Raw genomic sequence first — 15511 nt, forward strand, 5'->3', positions numbered from 1 at the left:
GATCCTTGTTACACATCCGTACTAACTAAATAATGGATTAGGATTTGACAAGTAACCATACCCGTAGCCATTCATTAGACTTGAGTGGAGAAAGTAGTATACATATATGGTAATCCATGATGGCAGGTGTCCCATTCGAGAGTTAAAAAACTACTATGTATTTTATAGAACACAATGACACCCATGATAATTGATTGATTAATCTATATGTCAATAAATCCTATTACGCCAATCAAGCTATTAACTAGAATGATATATGGGCCTAGAGGGCCACACACACAAGATGAAAGGATGTTGGTGTATATACTTTAATCATAACTACTTTTATGAAAAATCATTAAAATATGCATAAATAAGGGACACCCCATTGAGAGCTTGGCCCAGCCAAACCTTAGTGTCCCCCTCTTCTTTCTCTTAATTAAGGGCTCTACAGTTAAGAGGAATGGTGCGAAGATAAAATCCAACAATGATCCATCATTTTTTTTCATGTACAACCAGGTTTCATTTTATTTCTAACTCAACATTAACTTCAAATTTATATATATATAGATTAATAATCCTTCGTGTTTCTATATACTGCATTATTTTATGTGATTTAATGTTTCAAGATATATCAAAATTAAAGTGCTTGAATCAGCATTTTTTTTAAATGTAGGTTTAAATATTCTTTCCAATTGACTTATAATCCTTGCCCTCTAAAAAAATACATGAAAAACTTCAAATATCTAAAAACTTTGGAATAATCTGAATATAAAACTCATGATTTTTCTAAAGTGATTTGAAGTTTATTCTGATTTTACCTTCATAACCATGTGGATGTTTATTCTCCCATTTAGGTTGGTATATAAAAATTCATGGATGCATTTATAAATTTTAAAGTAATATCATCCCTAAAAAGTTTAATCATGATGCATATGTATTTTTGTTTGAGAGATAATTCAACTTCATTCACTAATTCACATTATACAAATGTTTTTCATATTTTTAAATATTTAGAATGATTTGTGCATGAATAAGAAAATGAAAGTAACCTATAGCTTTTAATTTTTGAACTTTTTTTACAAAACAACAAAAAGATTCTGGGATTATGAAAATAGGCTATGTAGGAGCTGCAGCCACGAGCGCCAGAGCAGCCCGGTGGCCACAGCCACACCCATGGGCATTAATGTATCTCCGTAGGGCACAATAGCCAGATCCGGTAAAGGAGAACCATAGGCTGTTGGCAATAGGGGAGAGTTAACATTGCCAAGGACTATGGCGATATGGGAGATGTAATGTGGGTTGGGCCAGAGAGCTGTGAGAACAAAATACACACAGAAACTGAATTTTGGGCTTCTAGCAAACACGGCCCAAAGCCCTTGTCAGAATGGACTTTCTTTAAAAGATATATTTTAGTGTTGACCTTTATTCATCTTAAATAAGATCAAATGGTAAAGATGGGTTCCCCACTTTATAGTGTTTTCTTTATTTCGGCCAGCGAATGGTCCACTCGATGCTGACATGGACAAACACACATGTGACATGAAGCCGCCTATGCTTACTAGTTGATGCTGAAGTGGACAGAGGACCACATCCAATAAAGGGGGTCAATGACTGAAATTTGATTGCAGCCATTGAACTCACCAGAACAAAAATCAAACGGCCAAGGGCAATCTCTAATGACAAAGATGGTCAAAAAAGTTTTCTAGATGACAGAGAAGAGATGGGATTAATCCCACATTGACTGTATGCCGCCTATAGCATTCCTGGCCCTTTAAGTTAAAATTTATCATTGTTAAATAATAATTTTCACCGGTTTTGAAGTAATTTTGAATTTTAATATGGGGAAGATCCACTTATGATTTTTCATTCCAACTCTGATCCATCCCTATGAGGAGATGCCATCCTTAGGCTCCAAAAGGAAGGCAAGTGATGAGTGAGAAATAAGGAATATAGATGAAAAATTTGAAGGACAGTGTCACTGGAGTTAACGGCCTGGAGCCAATGAGGGCAGTCAAACAACAACCTGTAGATGACGACAAAATCTGGCCAGTCTCCATTTTAATAATTGATACAAATTTCATCTATGTGAAGCTAAGTATAAAAATTTAGGATATGGCTACTAATATCATACAAACATGTTGAAGTTCACTTTTGGGCATTTTATTTAGCACATTGTGATTGTCTGATTTAAAATCAAATTTCTGCATCTTTCTACACATTTTTAAATCACCAGAAATATCTAAAAAGTACCTAATACCCCTTAAACAGTATACATATTATTCTATCTTCTCTTCTTGTAATTAAATAAAAATAAATAGACCTCTTCATAAAAATATATATTAGATAACTATGCTTTCACATATACATTTCCTCAGACACTTGGAGAGCCTCCAGTTGTTTAATACTTTTCCCTCTCTTCTCTCTCCTTTCAGACAATTTTTCACCATTCCAACTATCTCTCCCTATGTTCCACCAAAGCATATATATATTTTAATGCCTGAAAGTTGGATAGTTTGGCCTTTACGTAAGGAATATATTACTCCCAATTTCTATGAAATACAAGATGCTCATTAAATGATAAGAAAATTATGTCACTTAGATTATACAACTTCATATTTCATGTCAACAGATACTTTTACTTTCAGGTCTGTTCCCTATAAAATCAAGTTACTTGATTCTAATTTGTATTCTACATCAGTTAAAAAGGATTAATTTATATTATTCCTAAAATCCTATAGTCCCATCTATTTTCTGGGTTTGGAGGAGTGCATATTTTCAAGAGCGTGAATCCTATGATATGTTGGGAATTTCTTATGATAATCATCCATGCCTTAACTAGCAATTTACATGGCATCATCAAATGATACAAGTCTTGGATACGAATCTACAACACACTAGAATGCCCTTGTTGAAGTAAGGCAGAGTTTGTTTTTTTTGGGTGATAGTGGAAAAGTTGACAGATAAGTCACCCGTACTGTCACTCTACAGAACTGTACATGAGATTTTCACCTCATACGGCTCCTCTTTCAATTCTTTCGAAGTTGTTGGATGGTTTTCATCGTTCGAGAATCTCCTCCCTTCTTCCACTCCATCCCTAAGAGTAAACCCATATATATATATATATATATACATATATTTATATCCGCAGGAGGCTAGCTTCGATTCTAAAGGATGATGAAGATCGTACATGAATGTAAATCAATGTAAAACATACCTCAATCCATCGTGTCTTCTTTAGTTGAATCGAACAAGCTTGAGGGGAGGCCTTTTGGGTCATAAGGCAATTGACTTTTCCCCTGAGCATCCCATTACTCAGAGAGACTTCAGGAAGTCACCATATATATATATATATATATGGTCCTGCATTTTACGTGTCTATCATTTGAATAATAATAATTTCATACTGGTATCATTATCCTAATATCTCTTTTATTTCTATTCTAACTATTTATTTAAATATACCTCTAAACGCTAATCACTTAGAAGACAACCTTGTTTGCTGCTAAATATATTATTTGATTAAGACTATAATTTAGATATATTATTTGATTGAAGTGAAACTTATAACAATCACAATTTAACATATCTAAATTTTCTTCATCATAGGCGATGGTGATTTCTGATTTATTCCGATTATGAAATACCAGCTTTCATTGATATCATTCCAAATCTTTAATTTTTGGTTTCCTTCTCAAATATCAAACAATCTAGGTTTTCATGTACTCATAAAAGATACACATATCAGGTCTCCAATGAATTAAAAAATTCTATCTGAATTGGTGCAGATGTTTTTCACAATGTGTGGTTCATTTGGAGTCCATCACCAAGAAAATTAGAGAGATGAAGACCAACCAATATAAGCAGATAGGGGATTCGTCATTTGATCATGACATACAGACCATATTATTAATGACTATCAATAACATGCACCCCATGAATCGATATTCATGCACCGCACACCCAAAAATAATATTTCTGTTCAGACCTAATCCACTCATCTTTTGGCAGACTACCTGTACTGTCTACTGGCCTGCTCAAACCAGTATCTTCATCTTCCAGCTTGATAACCCCTATATTTTTACCCCTATATTCATTCTGAATTGGTGTAGATTTCTCCATCAAAATAAGTATAGAAAAAACACAATGGTCCATTGAAAAATTTAAAATATTATTTCTCCATTTGATGCATATTTGTATGACAACCAGACATGACTACAATAAATAAAACTATTTTTACATAGATCTTATAACTATGCATAAAAAGTGATAAAATAAAATTTTCATTAAATTTTGTTTATAAAAATTTGATAAATATAATTTTAAAAGTGATAACATAAATATAATTTGATATGAGGATGCATGTTATAAAATTAGTTAGATTAAGCTACATAACAATTGATGTGTCAAGAGCACATCATGTGGTTCCATTGGTAGCAGTAGATCATTATGGAGGCCTATCCAGGCTCATCTTATAAACATAAAAAGTCTTGAGATGCATGCCAAGGTGGATAGTATTGCAGCACATTAACCATGGGGCAACTTACACAATGCACGCCACGCAATGTGTAAATGATGTCCTCACGACAACATTAAATGGGGAGCCCATTAAGCTACCTTTTTGATATGGTGCAAATCAAAGGCACCAATGGTTATAAGTGTAACCACATATCAGATAAATCTATTTCAAGTGCTGGTATGCCTAGCGGTTATCTAGCAGGTATAATGCTCATGTAGTGGTCTCATCTGACTTCAAATTTCATCTTTATTAACTTGGGTATCACTGTCTGTTCTGATATTTTGGGAACAATTTTAGATCATGCTTTTTGACATTTTTACTTTGATATTAGGTTCAAGTGTCTTAAAACCTCATTATAAAAGAAAAATAATTGTACTGAAACCAACATTGTTGTCTAGACTGAAATAAAATTATCTTCAAAGACCCTGGTATCAAAACAACATACTTATCACTTCTCTAAGAACCTAACATTGTTATCCCTTCTAGGCCTCATTTGGCATGGAGGTTACCTCGATTCTGCCCTTTTAGGATTCAAATTAAAGTTTTTTATATATATTATTGACTGAATATAATCTGTATTCCTGGTTATAATTAGGTGAAATCCTACTCGTCAAACTGCAAAGTTTGCGTTTTAATGATTTATTTTAATAATAGATTTATTGCTAAATTGACAGGAGTAAGGCCTTAGTATAGTAGGCTGTTGATAGGGATATTAAGAATGAGAGTGAGGCGTTGAGGAAAATGAAATACTCTTGACAGGATCAGGGAGTCACCTCAATTGGTATATGAAGAATCACCCTTAAAAGGATGACCACTCATACTCAAACTAAACATGCACACAATGACAGCTTTATATCTAAAATATTTATTTTAATTATGGATTTATTGCTAAATTGACTGGAGTAAGGCCTTACTATAGTAGGCTGTTGATAGGGATATTAAGAGTGAGAGTGAGGCTTTGAGGAAAATGAAATATTTTGACAGGATCAGGGAGTGACCTCAACCGGTGTCTGAAGAATCACCCTTAAAAGGATGACCACTCATACTCATACTAAACATGCACACAATCACAGCATTATATGTAAAATAATAAATGCATCTAATTTAGATCCCAAATCCGTGTTTTAAACTTTTATAATATTTAGAAAATGTTAAATCTATAAGACATATATCTTAGGACAGTGTTTTTACTGGCACATCCACAATGTTTTATTTTGGACAGAGTCATTTACTAGTTAATGAGAAATATCAATCAAACATGGACAACTGCAGAGAACATGTAGCAGCAATTTCAAAGGAAAGAAATAAATATGTTGTATATTCAATTGACTCATCGTATTAAAAAAGACGATAAAAATTGAGGGATACAAAGAGAAGGTTAGACTGGTCTCTTCAAACGCGTGCTCATCCTTTATTTTTTCTATTATGAGATAGAGACAGGGAGAAAAAGATGAGAGAGAGAGAATGGAGAGGGCTTGAGAGAGAGTAGAGAGAGACATAAACAGAGACAGAGACAAAGACAAAGACAGACGGAGACAGAGATAGAGAGAGAGACAAACACAGTCTCAGAGACAGAGACACATGGAGAGAGAGAGGGACTAGAGAGAGAGAGAGATAAAGACGCTCTAAGACAAAGAGACGCAGATGGAGAGAGAGGGAGATGCAGAGACAAAGAAACACAGAGAGAGTAGAGAGAGGGTATAGAGAGAGTGGAGAGGGATTAAGAGGGAGTAGAGAGAGAGTGAAGACGGTTTGAGAGGGAGAGAGGGAGTCAAAACAGTTTAGAGTGATTAAGAGAGAGAGAGTGTAGAGATTTTATGAGAGGGAGAATAGAGAGGGATTAAGAGAGAGAGTGTAGAGATTTTATGAGAGGGAGAATAGAGAGGGATTAAGAGAGAGAGTGTAGAGATTTTATGAGAGGAAGAATAGAGAGGGATTAAGAGAGAGAGAGAGCGAGAGGGATAGGGAGGGAGAGAGGAGACAGAAGGAGACAGAAGGAGACAGAAGGAGAGGGATTAAGAGAGAGAGAGGGAGGGATTGGCAGAGAGATAGAGAGTGGGAGAGGGACGAGAGAGAGGGTTTAACAGAGATGTAGAGAGATTGGAGGAGAGAGAAGAGAGAGAGTGATTACGATAGAGAGGGATAGGAAAGGAGAGAGGAGAGGGAGGGATTAAGAGAAAGAAAGACAGGGAAAGACGGAGAAAGACAAAGAAAGACAAAGAGAGAGAAAGAGAGAGAGAGATTAAGAGAGAAAGGGATTAAGAGAGAGAGAGGGATTACGAGAAAGAGGGATTAAGGGGGATTAATAGGGATTAAGAGGGATAGGGATTAAGAGAGAGAGGGATTACAAGATAGATTAATAGAGAAAGGGATTAAGTAGAGAGGGCTTAAGATATAGAGGGATTAAGAGAGAGGGGAATTAAGAGAGAGAGGGATTAAGAGAGATTAAGAGAGATTAAGAGAGATTAAGAGAGAGGGATTAAGAGAGATTAAGAGAGAGGGATTGAGAGAGATTAAGATGGAGGGATTAAGAGAGAGATATTAAGAAAGAAAGGGATTAAGAGAGAGATATTAAGAAAGAAAGGGATTAAGAGAGAGATAAAGAGAGATAGGGAGTGAGAGAGAGATATTAACGGGGAGAGGGATTAAGAGAGAGATTAAGAGATAGAGGGATTAAGGTAGAGATATTAAGAGAGAGAGGGATTAAGAGAAAGAGAGATTAATAGCTAGAGGGATTAAAAAAAAAAAGAGGGATCAAGAGAGAGAGAGAGCGATTAAGAGAGAGGGGGTTTAAGAGAGAGAGTGTTTAAGATAGAGAAAGAGAGAGAGACAGAGAGAGACGGAGAGAGACAGAGAGAGAAATAGAGAGACATTCAGAGTGAGAGAGAAAGAGAGATACAAAGAGAGACAAAGAGAGAGACATAGAGAGAAATAGAGAGACATTCAAAATGAGAGAGAAAGAGAGATACGAAGAGAGAGACAGAGAGAGACAGAGAGAGACAGAGAGAGACAGAGAGAGACAGAGAGAGACAGAGAGAGACAGAGAGAGACACAGAGATACATTCAGAGAGAGAGAAAGAGATTGACAAAGAGAGAGAAAAGATAGAGAAAGAGAGAGAAAAAGATAGAGAAAGAGAGAGACAAAGAGAGGGAAAAAGATAGAGAAAGAGAGAGAAAAAGATAGAGAAAGAGAGAGAGAGATATAGAGAGAGAGGGGGTCAAAGCAGAGAAGTTTCCTTGATGGCAAACAAAGCCCCGGACCCAATCAGTCAAAACTGTGCGTCATCGGCGGCCGAGCGAGTCAAAGAAGAGTTGTCCCCATCCCCCACCGAGCCCAAGTCGGTCAGGTCGGTCAGGTCGGTCGAGCGTGCGATATCTCCCCTCTCTCCGCGTCGACTCAGCCTTATTCCTCTCAAAGATGGCCGCCCTCCCCCCGAAAGCAACCCCATTAAACTCCCCTCTAAAATTTCTCATCTGGGTCGTACCCCCTCCCCTATGATTGTCTCTCTACGTTGCGTCCTATTCCTTCTTTTCATCAAAACTCTCTCTTTCTTCCTCTTCTTCTCCATTACCGCCTTTCCAGTTCCTCCTCTCTGGTGGGTTTTTTTTTCCCTTCATGGGTTTGCTCGTCTCTTTCTTTTTTCAGATGGGTTCATCGTTTTAATTCGTAATTTGGGTTTTGGCCACAGATTCTTCCTCCCCCGGTGCGATCCAAGAGAGGCTCGTATGGATAAACTATGCTGCTTGAAGGTTTCGCCGGTGAGTGGGCCGATTGATTTTTCTTCTCTTGTCCGTTTTGTTGAATCGATCGAACATCAAAGTCTTGATCTTTGGTGACCATCGAATGATGCCGATTGGAGCGTGGATCTCCTCTTGATCTCTACAGTAAGGGTTGAGGAAAACAGTTGAAATTTAATTCCTCTTGATTCATGAAAAGTTGATAGTTTTCGTTATCGTGAACTCCATTCATGTGCATCTCTTTTCTTTGGGGGGTGTCTCTCTCTTTTAAGATTAAATTCCTACGAGATTTTCACCAAATCGAACCGATTCTTTGTCTCCGAATCGGTTTTCTGAACTATACCTACTATAGTGTTGGTATAGTTCATCAACCTGTTAATCTTTTTTTTAAATTTTTTATTAAACCTTATCGATCAATTCCACTTTTCATAAAACAGTCACTCATGACGTTTGCCGATTAATATCCATCGTTTTTGCTTGGGAATGTTTAATACTATGAAAGCTAGTTTGCTTACAAGTGTTACTATTAAATTTCTATGATAAAATTGTACTTACAACGAGGAATTACATAGTAGTTTACTTAATTTTGTAGCGCCCAAGTAAATCTTCTGGCCCAACGGGTAAAGGGAAAAGCACTCACAGCGGCATCAAAGTTTCTTATGGCTACAGCTTGGTGAAAGGGAAGTCAAAACATCCAATGGAAGACTACCACGTGTCAAAGTTTGTCCAGATGAAGGGCATGGAGCTCGGACTGTTTGCTATTTTCGACGGTCACTTGGGGGACAATATCGCATCTTACCTTCAGAAACATCTGTTTTCTAATATTCTTAAAGAGGTAAATTCATCACTCCAGACCCAGATTAGGTTTCTGATCTTATACTTTCAATTTTTTTAAATTTACTGTTTTTCCATTGTTTCAGAAGGAATTTTTGGCCAACCCAGAAAAAGCAATGGTGAAGGCTTATGAAAAAACTGATAAGGCCATCCTTTCTCACAGCTCTGGTTTGGGTCAAGGAGGTTCTACTGCAGTAACAGCAATTGTGTTGAATGGTAGTAAGTTATATGTGGCGAACGTCGGCGATTCAAGAGCAGTTCTTTTAAAGAGAGGAAGAGTTATACAGATGACTGTTGATCATGAGCCCGGTGCTGAACGCGGAGCTATAGAGAACAGAGGAGGATTTGTTTCTAACTTGCCAGGTTTGTTTACTATATTTCTTTGATTTGTGTACCGAGTGTTAACAGTGTCGTTTTTTAAAGGTTCTTAAAAATTGAAAGGTTCTACTGGTTCGGGTGGTTACCGATCTGTTCGGGTGACCGCCTTTTAGCATTAAAAAAAAAACTATTCTACGTAGCACCATTGGGACTCCTACCTGTGATTTGATGCCACCACAAGCAAGAATGATGACGGTAACGAGTTTCTCATCATCCTATGTCTGCGAAGTGGAATGATGATGGCCGAATTGTCATCGTTTGCTTGTCACTTTCTGTAGTTTTAATCTTTCAGATGGTGAGGTGTGATGACTAGTGTCATCATCCTTGTCATTGGTCTGGGGGTAGGATGAGGATGACGATTTTGTCCTTGTCATTCAAGCTGTGGACAAGGACGATGGCGGGTCATCATCATCATCGCCCCTCGTGGATAAAAAACTTATCATCATTGTTGAACCCTACCCCTACGCCAGGAAATTTAATTCTTCTATAAAAAAAAATCTTTGCTCACATATGCGATGATTCTTCAACACAAATTATTCTTATAAGCTGGGTGATTATGCTAATCATAAATTTCAGTCTGACGAAGAAAGCCTATTTTAAAAATATTTTATCATCTGTGACATTTGTTTTAACTCTCTTAGCCCTATACTTTTTTGGAATTCAATCTGGCTTTTTTGGGAATACAGATGTGGGTTATATGGTGATGATTTTGCTTATTTTGACATCAGAAACGATCTTAAATTAGTCATTTACGGTTGTCTTCTTTTCTCCATGGATTTTATTTTAGGTGATGTCCCAAGAGTCAACGGCCAATTAGCTGTCTCAAGGGCTTTCGGGGACAAGTCTCTCAAGTCACACTTGCGTTCTGATCCTGACATTCATTTTGAAGATATCAATAACCAAACTGAACTTTTGATCCTTGCTAGCGATGGTCTTTGGAAGGTTTACCTCTCATCTTACTCACACATGTGCACTCTCTCTCTCTCTCTCTTAGTCTTCCTCATTTGTCATTCTCCCTCTCTTTCTCTCTTCATACGCCGCTCTTTGCATTCGCGCTTTCTCTCTCCTTATCCCTCTCATATATCTTCCTCTCTCTCTCTCTCTTTGTCTAACATAGTGGCTCGTTCTCCCGTACTTCCCTTCTTGCTGGCTCCCTTTACTTGGAGATTTCATCTCCTCCCTCTCTTCTCTCTCTGTATCTCTTTCTGTCTCCATCTCTCACTCTGTCTGTCCATCTCTTGGTCTTTCTTTCTTTCTTTCTCTCTCTCTCTCTCTCTCTCTCTCTCTCTTCCCCTCTCTCAGCCTGCCATAGTGTCTAGCTCTGTCTCTCTTTCTCTCTTAATGGATCTCTTTACTAGCACATTCTCTCTCATAACTCTCTCTCTCTCTCTCTCTCTCCCTCCTTAACCTCCCTCCTTCCCTCTCTCTCCGTCTACCTTTATGTTTTTCTGTCTCTTCTTTCTTCTCTATCTGTCTGTCTTTTTTCCATTTCTCTTTACCTCTCTCACCCTCCCTCAATCTTCCTCTCTCTGACTAAGTTTTCCACTTGCATGTTTATGAACGATTGACGTGATTCTGTTTCATTAGGTAATGAGCAATGAAGAATCTCTCAATATCGCCATAAAAATCAAGGATCCTCAAGCAGCCGCGAAGGAATTGGCCTCCGAAGCATTGAAGAGGGATAGCAAAGACGATATATCGATCATCGTTGTTCGGTTCAAGTCTTAGAAAAATTACCCCATTCCACCTTCATCTTATTTTAATCTAGCCAAAGAGCACAGAAACATCTGCTCAGCTTTTCGGAGGCATCAAGAGCAGCAGGAGAGGAGGACCCATCTCACCACCCTCTGTGGCTCTTATTTTTTTTCTTGCTTTTATCGATAATTATCTTCTTTGTATCATATGAACGATTTTTTTTTTTTCATTTTTTTGGGTTTTCCTATGTTTGTTGAGGCTTGTGAATGCTTTCCAAGGTTTGGGACTCTATTATGTATATATATTCTCTACATGTTCTTGCACTCTCTTGAGCAGAAGCCGAAATTTCCATGAATAAACCGGATTTGTCACAAAATAGTTATTTGTTTTTATGAGTTGAGACTCAGAAAGTAATTATTTCTTGAAATTGAGAAAGTCTCCAGGTTACCATCTATTGAGGAAAATTGGATGACTTGCTCCGTTAACATTTTTTATATGGAGGTCATCAAGTAAAGATGATCACAAAGTTTATACTTCATCAACGGTAAGAATTTTCTCAAACTAGTTATTTTCAATCGGCAGATTTCTTGGGGAAGAAAAAATTCATTCATGGGCCCAGAATAAACACACAGTGATGAAGCTATTAAAATACGTTCATGGGACACCCGTATACCGGAATTTACAATTAAAGTTATGTTCATCAAAGGAAAAAATAAGATCTGCTTAGAATACGAGAAACGATCATAATAAGAAATTCCGGTTGTATCGTTTTTATATGATTGACGGAGAATTTGAGCAAGAGATGTCAAAATGCAATGGAAGAGAGATCCGACAGATCAGCAATCGCTTGGATTATGACTTACGCTAGAGAAAATGAAGTTTACGGCGATGGCAGAAGCCACCATCCTTGCCCAATGTCTGAGAATGGCCTTGATCTTCTGGTCTTGAAGAGAGCTTGTTATTTCCCGAGTCCGAGTCCAAGTTGGTTCCTCATTCATGGCGAGTAGATACGGCGGGACCTCATCGTCAGAGTCTTCCTCACAGGCCATTGATGCCTCCATGAATTCCTTGAGCGACATCTCTCTCTCTCTCTCTCTCTTTCTATCTTTGTCTCTTTCACTCTCTCTCTCTCTCTCTCTCTGTCGATCAATATTTCTCTCTCCGGCACTCCTCTTCTCTTCTCTTCTCTTCCCCTATCTTCTATTCTCTTTCTATTACATCTTTCTCTCTTTCTCTATCTTCTATTCTGTCTATCTCCTCTCTCTCTCTCTCTTTGTCGATCAACATTTCTCTCTCTTGCTCTCCTCTTCTCTTCCACTATCCTCTATTCTCTGTCTCCCACATCTCTCTCTCTCTCTATCTATCTTCTATTCTCCTCTCTTGTATTCTGTCTATCTCCTCTCTCTCTCTCTGTCTCTCTCTCTTTCTCTCTTTCTCTCTTTCTCTATCTTCTCTTCTCTTCTCTTCTATTCTGTCTATCTCCTCTCTCTTTCTCTATCTTCTCTTCTCTACAATTCTGTTTATCTCCTCTCTCTCTCTCTCTCTTTCTGTATCTTCTCCTCTCTTCAATTCTGTCTATCTTCTCTCTCTCTCTCTCTCTCATTCTGTAACTTCTCTTCTCTTCTCCTCTCTTCTATTCTGTCTATCTCCTCTCTCTCTCATTCTATATCTTCTCTTCTCTTCTCCTCTCTTCTATTCTGTCTATCTCCTCTTTCTCTTTTTCTGTATCTTCTCTTCTCTTCTCCTCTCTTCTATTCTGCCTATCTCCTCTCTCTCTTTTTCTGTATCTTCTCTTCTCTTCTCCTCTCTTCTATTCTGCCTATCTCCTCTCTCTCTTTCTTTCTGTATCTTCTCTTCTCTTCTCCTCTCTTCTCTTCTGCTTTTCTCCTCTCTCTCTCTCTCTTTCTGTATCTTCTCTTCTCTTCTCCTCTCTTCTATTCTGCCTATCTCCTCTCTCTCTCTCTTTCTGTATCTTCTCTTCTCTTCTCCTCTCTTCTATTCTGCCTATCTCCTCTCTCTCTCTCTTTCTGTATCTTCTCTTCTCTTCTCCTCTCCTCTCTTCTATTCTGCCTATCTCCTCTCTCTCTCTCTTTCTGTATCTTCTCTTCTCTTCTCCTCTCCTCTCTTCTATTCTGCCTATCTCCTCTCTCTCTCTCTCTTTCTGTATCTTCTCTTCTCTTCTCCTCTCTTTTATTCTGTCCACCTCCCCCTCTCTCTCTTCTCCTCTCTTCTATTTTCTGTCTATTCCCTCTCTCTCTCTCTATCTCTTTTGCTCTCACTCTCTTCTCTTCTCCCCTTTTGTCTGCTCCTCTCATCTATTCTCTGTCTATCTCCTCTCTCACTCTGGCTCTCTCTCCTATTCTATTTTCTGTATATCTCCTCTCTCTCTCTTCTCCGTTGCGCTCTTCTATTCTTTGTCTATCTCCTCTCTCTCTTTCTCTTTCTCTCTCCTGCTCTCTTCTATTTTTGTCCTCCTCTCTCTCCTGGTCTCTTCTATTTATATCTGCATGTTCTCTTTCTCTCTTTCTCTCTCCTGCCCTCTCTCTTCTCCTCTCTTCTATTTTCTGTCTATCTCTCTCTCTCTCTCTCTCCTCTTCTCTGTTCCTCTCTTTTATTCTCTATCTATCTCCTCTCTTTCTCTCTCTTTCCATTCTGTCTTTCTATCTCCCTCTACACATCTTTCTTTTTCTCTCTCGCTCGTGAAGGGGAAAATGAGTGATCACGGGGAGAAGAAGTAGAAAGAAGGGCGAAATTTTAGAAGGCATCTAACTTTGGAAGAGGCCCATCGTCTTCATCAGATTCGTGCCACTTCGAGAACATCACGGGCTCCATTCAGCCTTCCCATGCATTCCATTTTTATCCCTGACGTAAAATATAACCAGAAGTCGCTAACACAAGAAATGTGCGATGTTTTTAAGTTCATCAAACGGGTAGACTTCGATTATTTCGTTTTTTGTAAAATCACGAGAAAGATTTCTAAAAAGTGATCCGGCATGCTCTCGTGCGTGCATGGTCTCTCTCTATCTCTCTCGGCGTGTCTCTCTTTCTCTCTCTCTCTCTCTCTTTATCGCTTTCTCTCTCTTTGTGACTCTCTTTATTTCTCTCTATCTTTATCGGGCTCTCTCTTTCTCTTTCTCTTTCGCTATTTCTCTCTCTCATTCTCTTCTCTCTCTCTCATTCTTTCTCGTTTTCTTTTCTCTCTCTCTTTCCCTCTATCTTTCCCTCTTTTTCTTTTTCTCTCTCTCTCTCCGTCTCTACTGATCTCTCTCTCTCTCTCTCTCTCTCTCTCTCTCTCTCTCTCTCTCTCTCTCTTTCCTCTCTCTCTCTCTCTCTCTCTCTTTCCTCTCTCTCTCCGTCTTTATATATCCCTCTCTCTCTCTCTCTCTCTCTCTCTCTCTCTCTCTCTCTCTCTCTCTCACTCTCTTACTCTCTTACTTCTCTCTGTGGTATGTCCATGTCAGATTCTTGATGAATGTAATGCAAATGTTCCTTTTTCCAATCCCTCTCACTCTCTTGCCTCTTCTGTCCTCTTTGGAAATCAACAAGGAGACAGACTTGTTTTTTTCCAACGATTTGTCTCAGGAAACTTCCACTATCCCTCATTTCCTTTCTGTTCTCATGATCTCTCGCTTGTTGCATTATTATAGATTCGGATCATCAATCTGGACTCTCTTGGATGATCAAATGTTTTTTTTTGATACGGAATTGACATAAGTCTTCTTCGATCATGACAACAATGATAAAAATAAATTTATGCCGGAAAGCGAGTGAATATCTAAACCAACGATACAATCTTACCATGATGCACCACAAGACGAAGGTTATTATACTCTTTAAAATACTGGAAGAGGGATGGAAGAGCAAAGTGAGAAAGGAAAGGGCAGAATCAGCGATCAGCAAGATAAAGCAAAAATCTTGTGAAACATTTTAAAGCAGCTCGAAGATATGAGTTCCAAGCTAGAGATAACACTCCATCCTCCTCCAAACCTACAACAAAAGCACGTTCAAGTTCCAGTCAATCAAGATAATCATGTAGAGAAAAAATATGGATTCAGAAAAAGAGAGTTGCCTAATGTCAATTTTGCACGGTTAGTCTTAGTTAAATTATGTAGATCACTTGAGGTACTACGTATTCCAGATTCAGAAAAAAGCCCACTTAATCGCCATTCATATGTAAGCCCCTGCTCAGGGCTATTTGATCTACATGGAAGACAACTTTGGTTTTCATCATTGATCTATATTTAGGCAGCATTTTTTATAAAGATACTAGTTCTTTCGATCATTGTGTGAATAATTTATGCATTTTCATCAAATTGGACCCAGAATTCAAATACTTCACCACATTCCTATCGCATTTACCGACTAATG

The 15511-nt window shown here is 38.1% G+C and overlaps 1 protein-coding gene across 2 annotated transcripts; it reads left to right on the forward strand.

Annotated features, from left to right (window-relative positions):
* The first annotated feature begins 7911 nt into the window (after window positions 1-7911).
* LOC144704225 (Protein phosphatase 2C family protein) lies at window positions 7912-11466 on the forward strand. Of its 2 annotated transcripts, XM_078576558.1 has the most exons (6): window positions 7912-8094; window positions 8188-8257; window positions 8829-9071; window positions 9157-9433; window positions 10236-10390; window positions 11036-11466. In XM_078576558.1, the coding sequence occupies exons 2-6, from the start codon at window positions 8225-8227 to the stop codon at window positions 11174-11176; spliced, it is 849 nt and encodes a 282-aa protein (XP_078432684.1). In that variant the 5' UTR covers window positions 7912-8094; window positions 8188-8224; the 3' UTR covers window positions 11177-11466. The 2 variants fall into 2 exon arrangements, with proteins under 2 accessions (XP_078432684.1, XP_078432686.1); XM_078576560.1 differs by lacking the exon at window positions 7912-8094 and having other exon boundaries at window positions 8245-8383.
* Window positions 11467-15511: the final 4045 nt, after the last annotated feature.

This window comes from Wolffia australiana, chromosome 6, assembly GCF_029677425.1.
Source record: "Wolffia australiana isolate 7733 chromosome 6, ASM2967742v1".
Taxonomy (NCBI): domain Eukaryota; kingdom Viridiplantae; phylum Streptophyta; class Magnoliopsida; order Alismatales; family Araceae; genus Wolffia; species Wolffia australiana.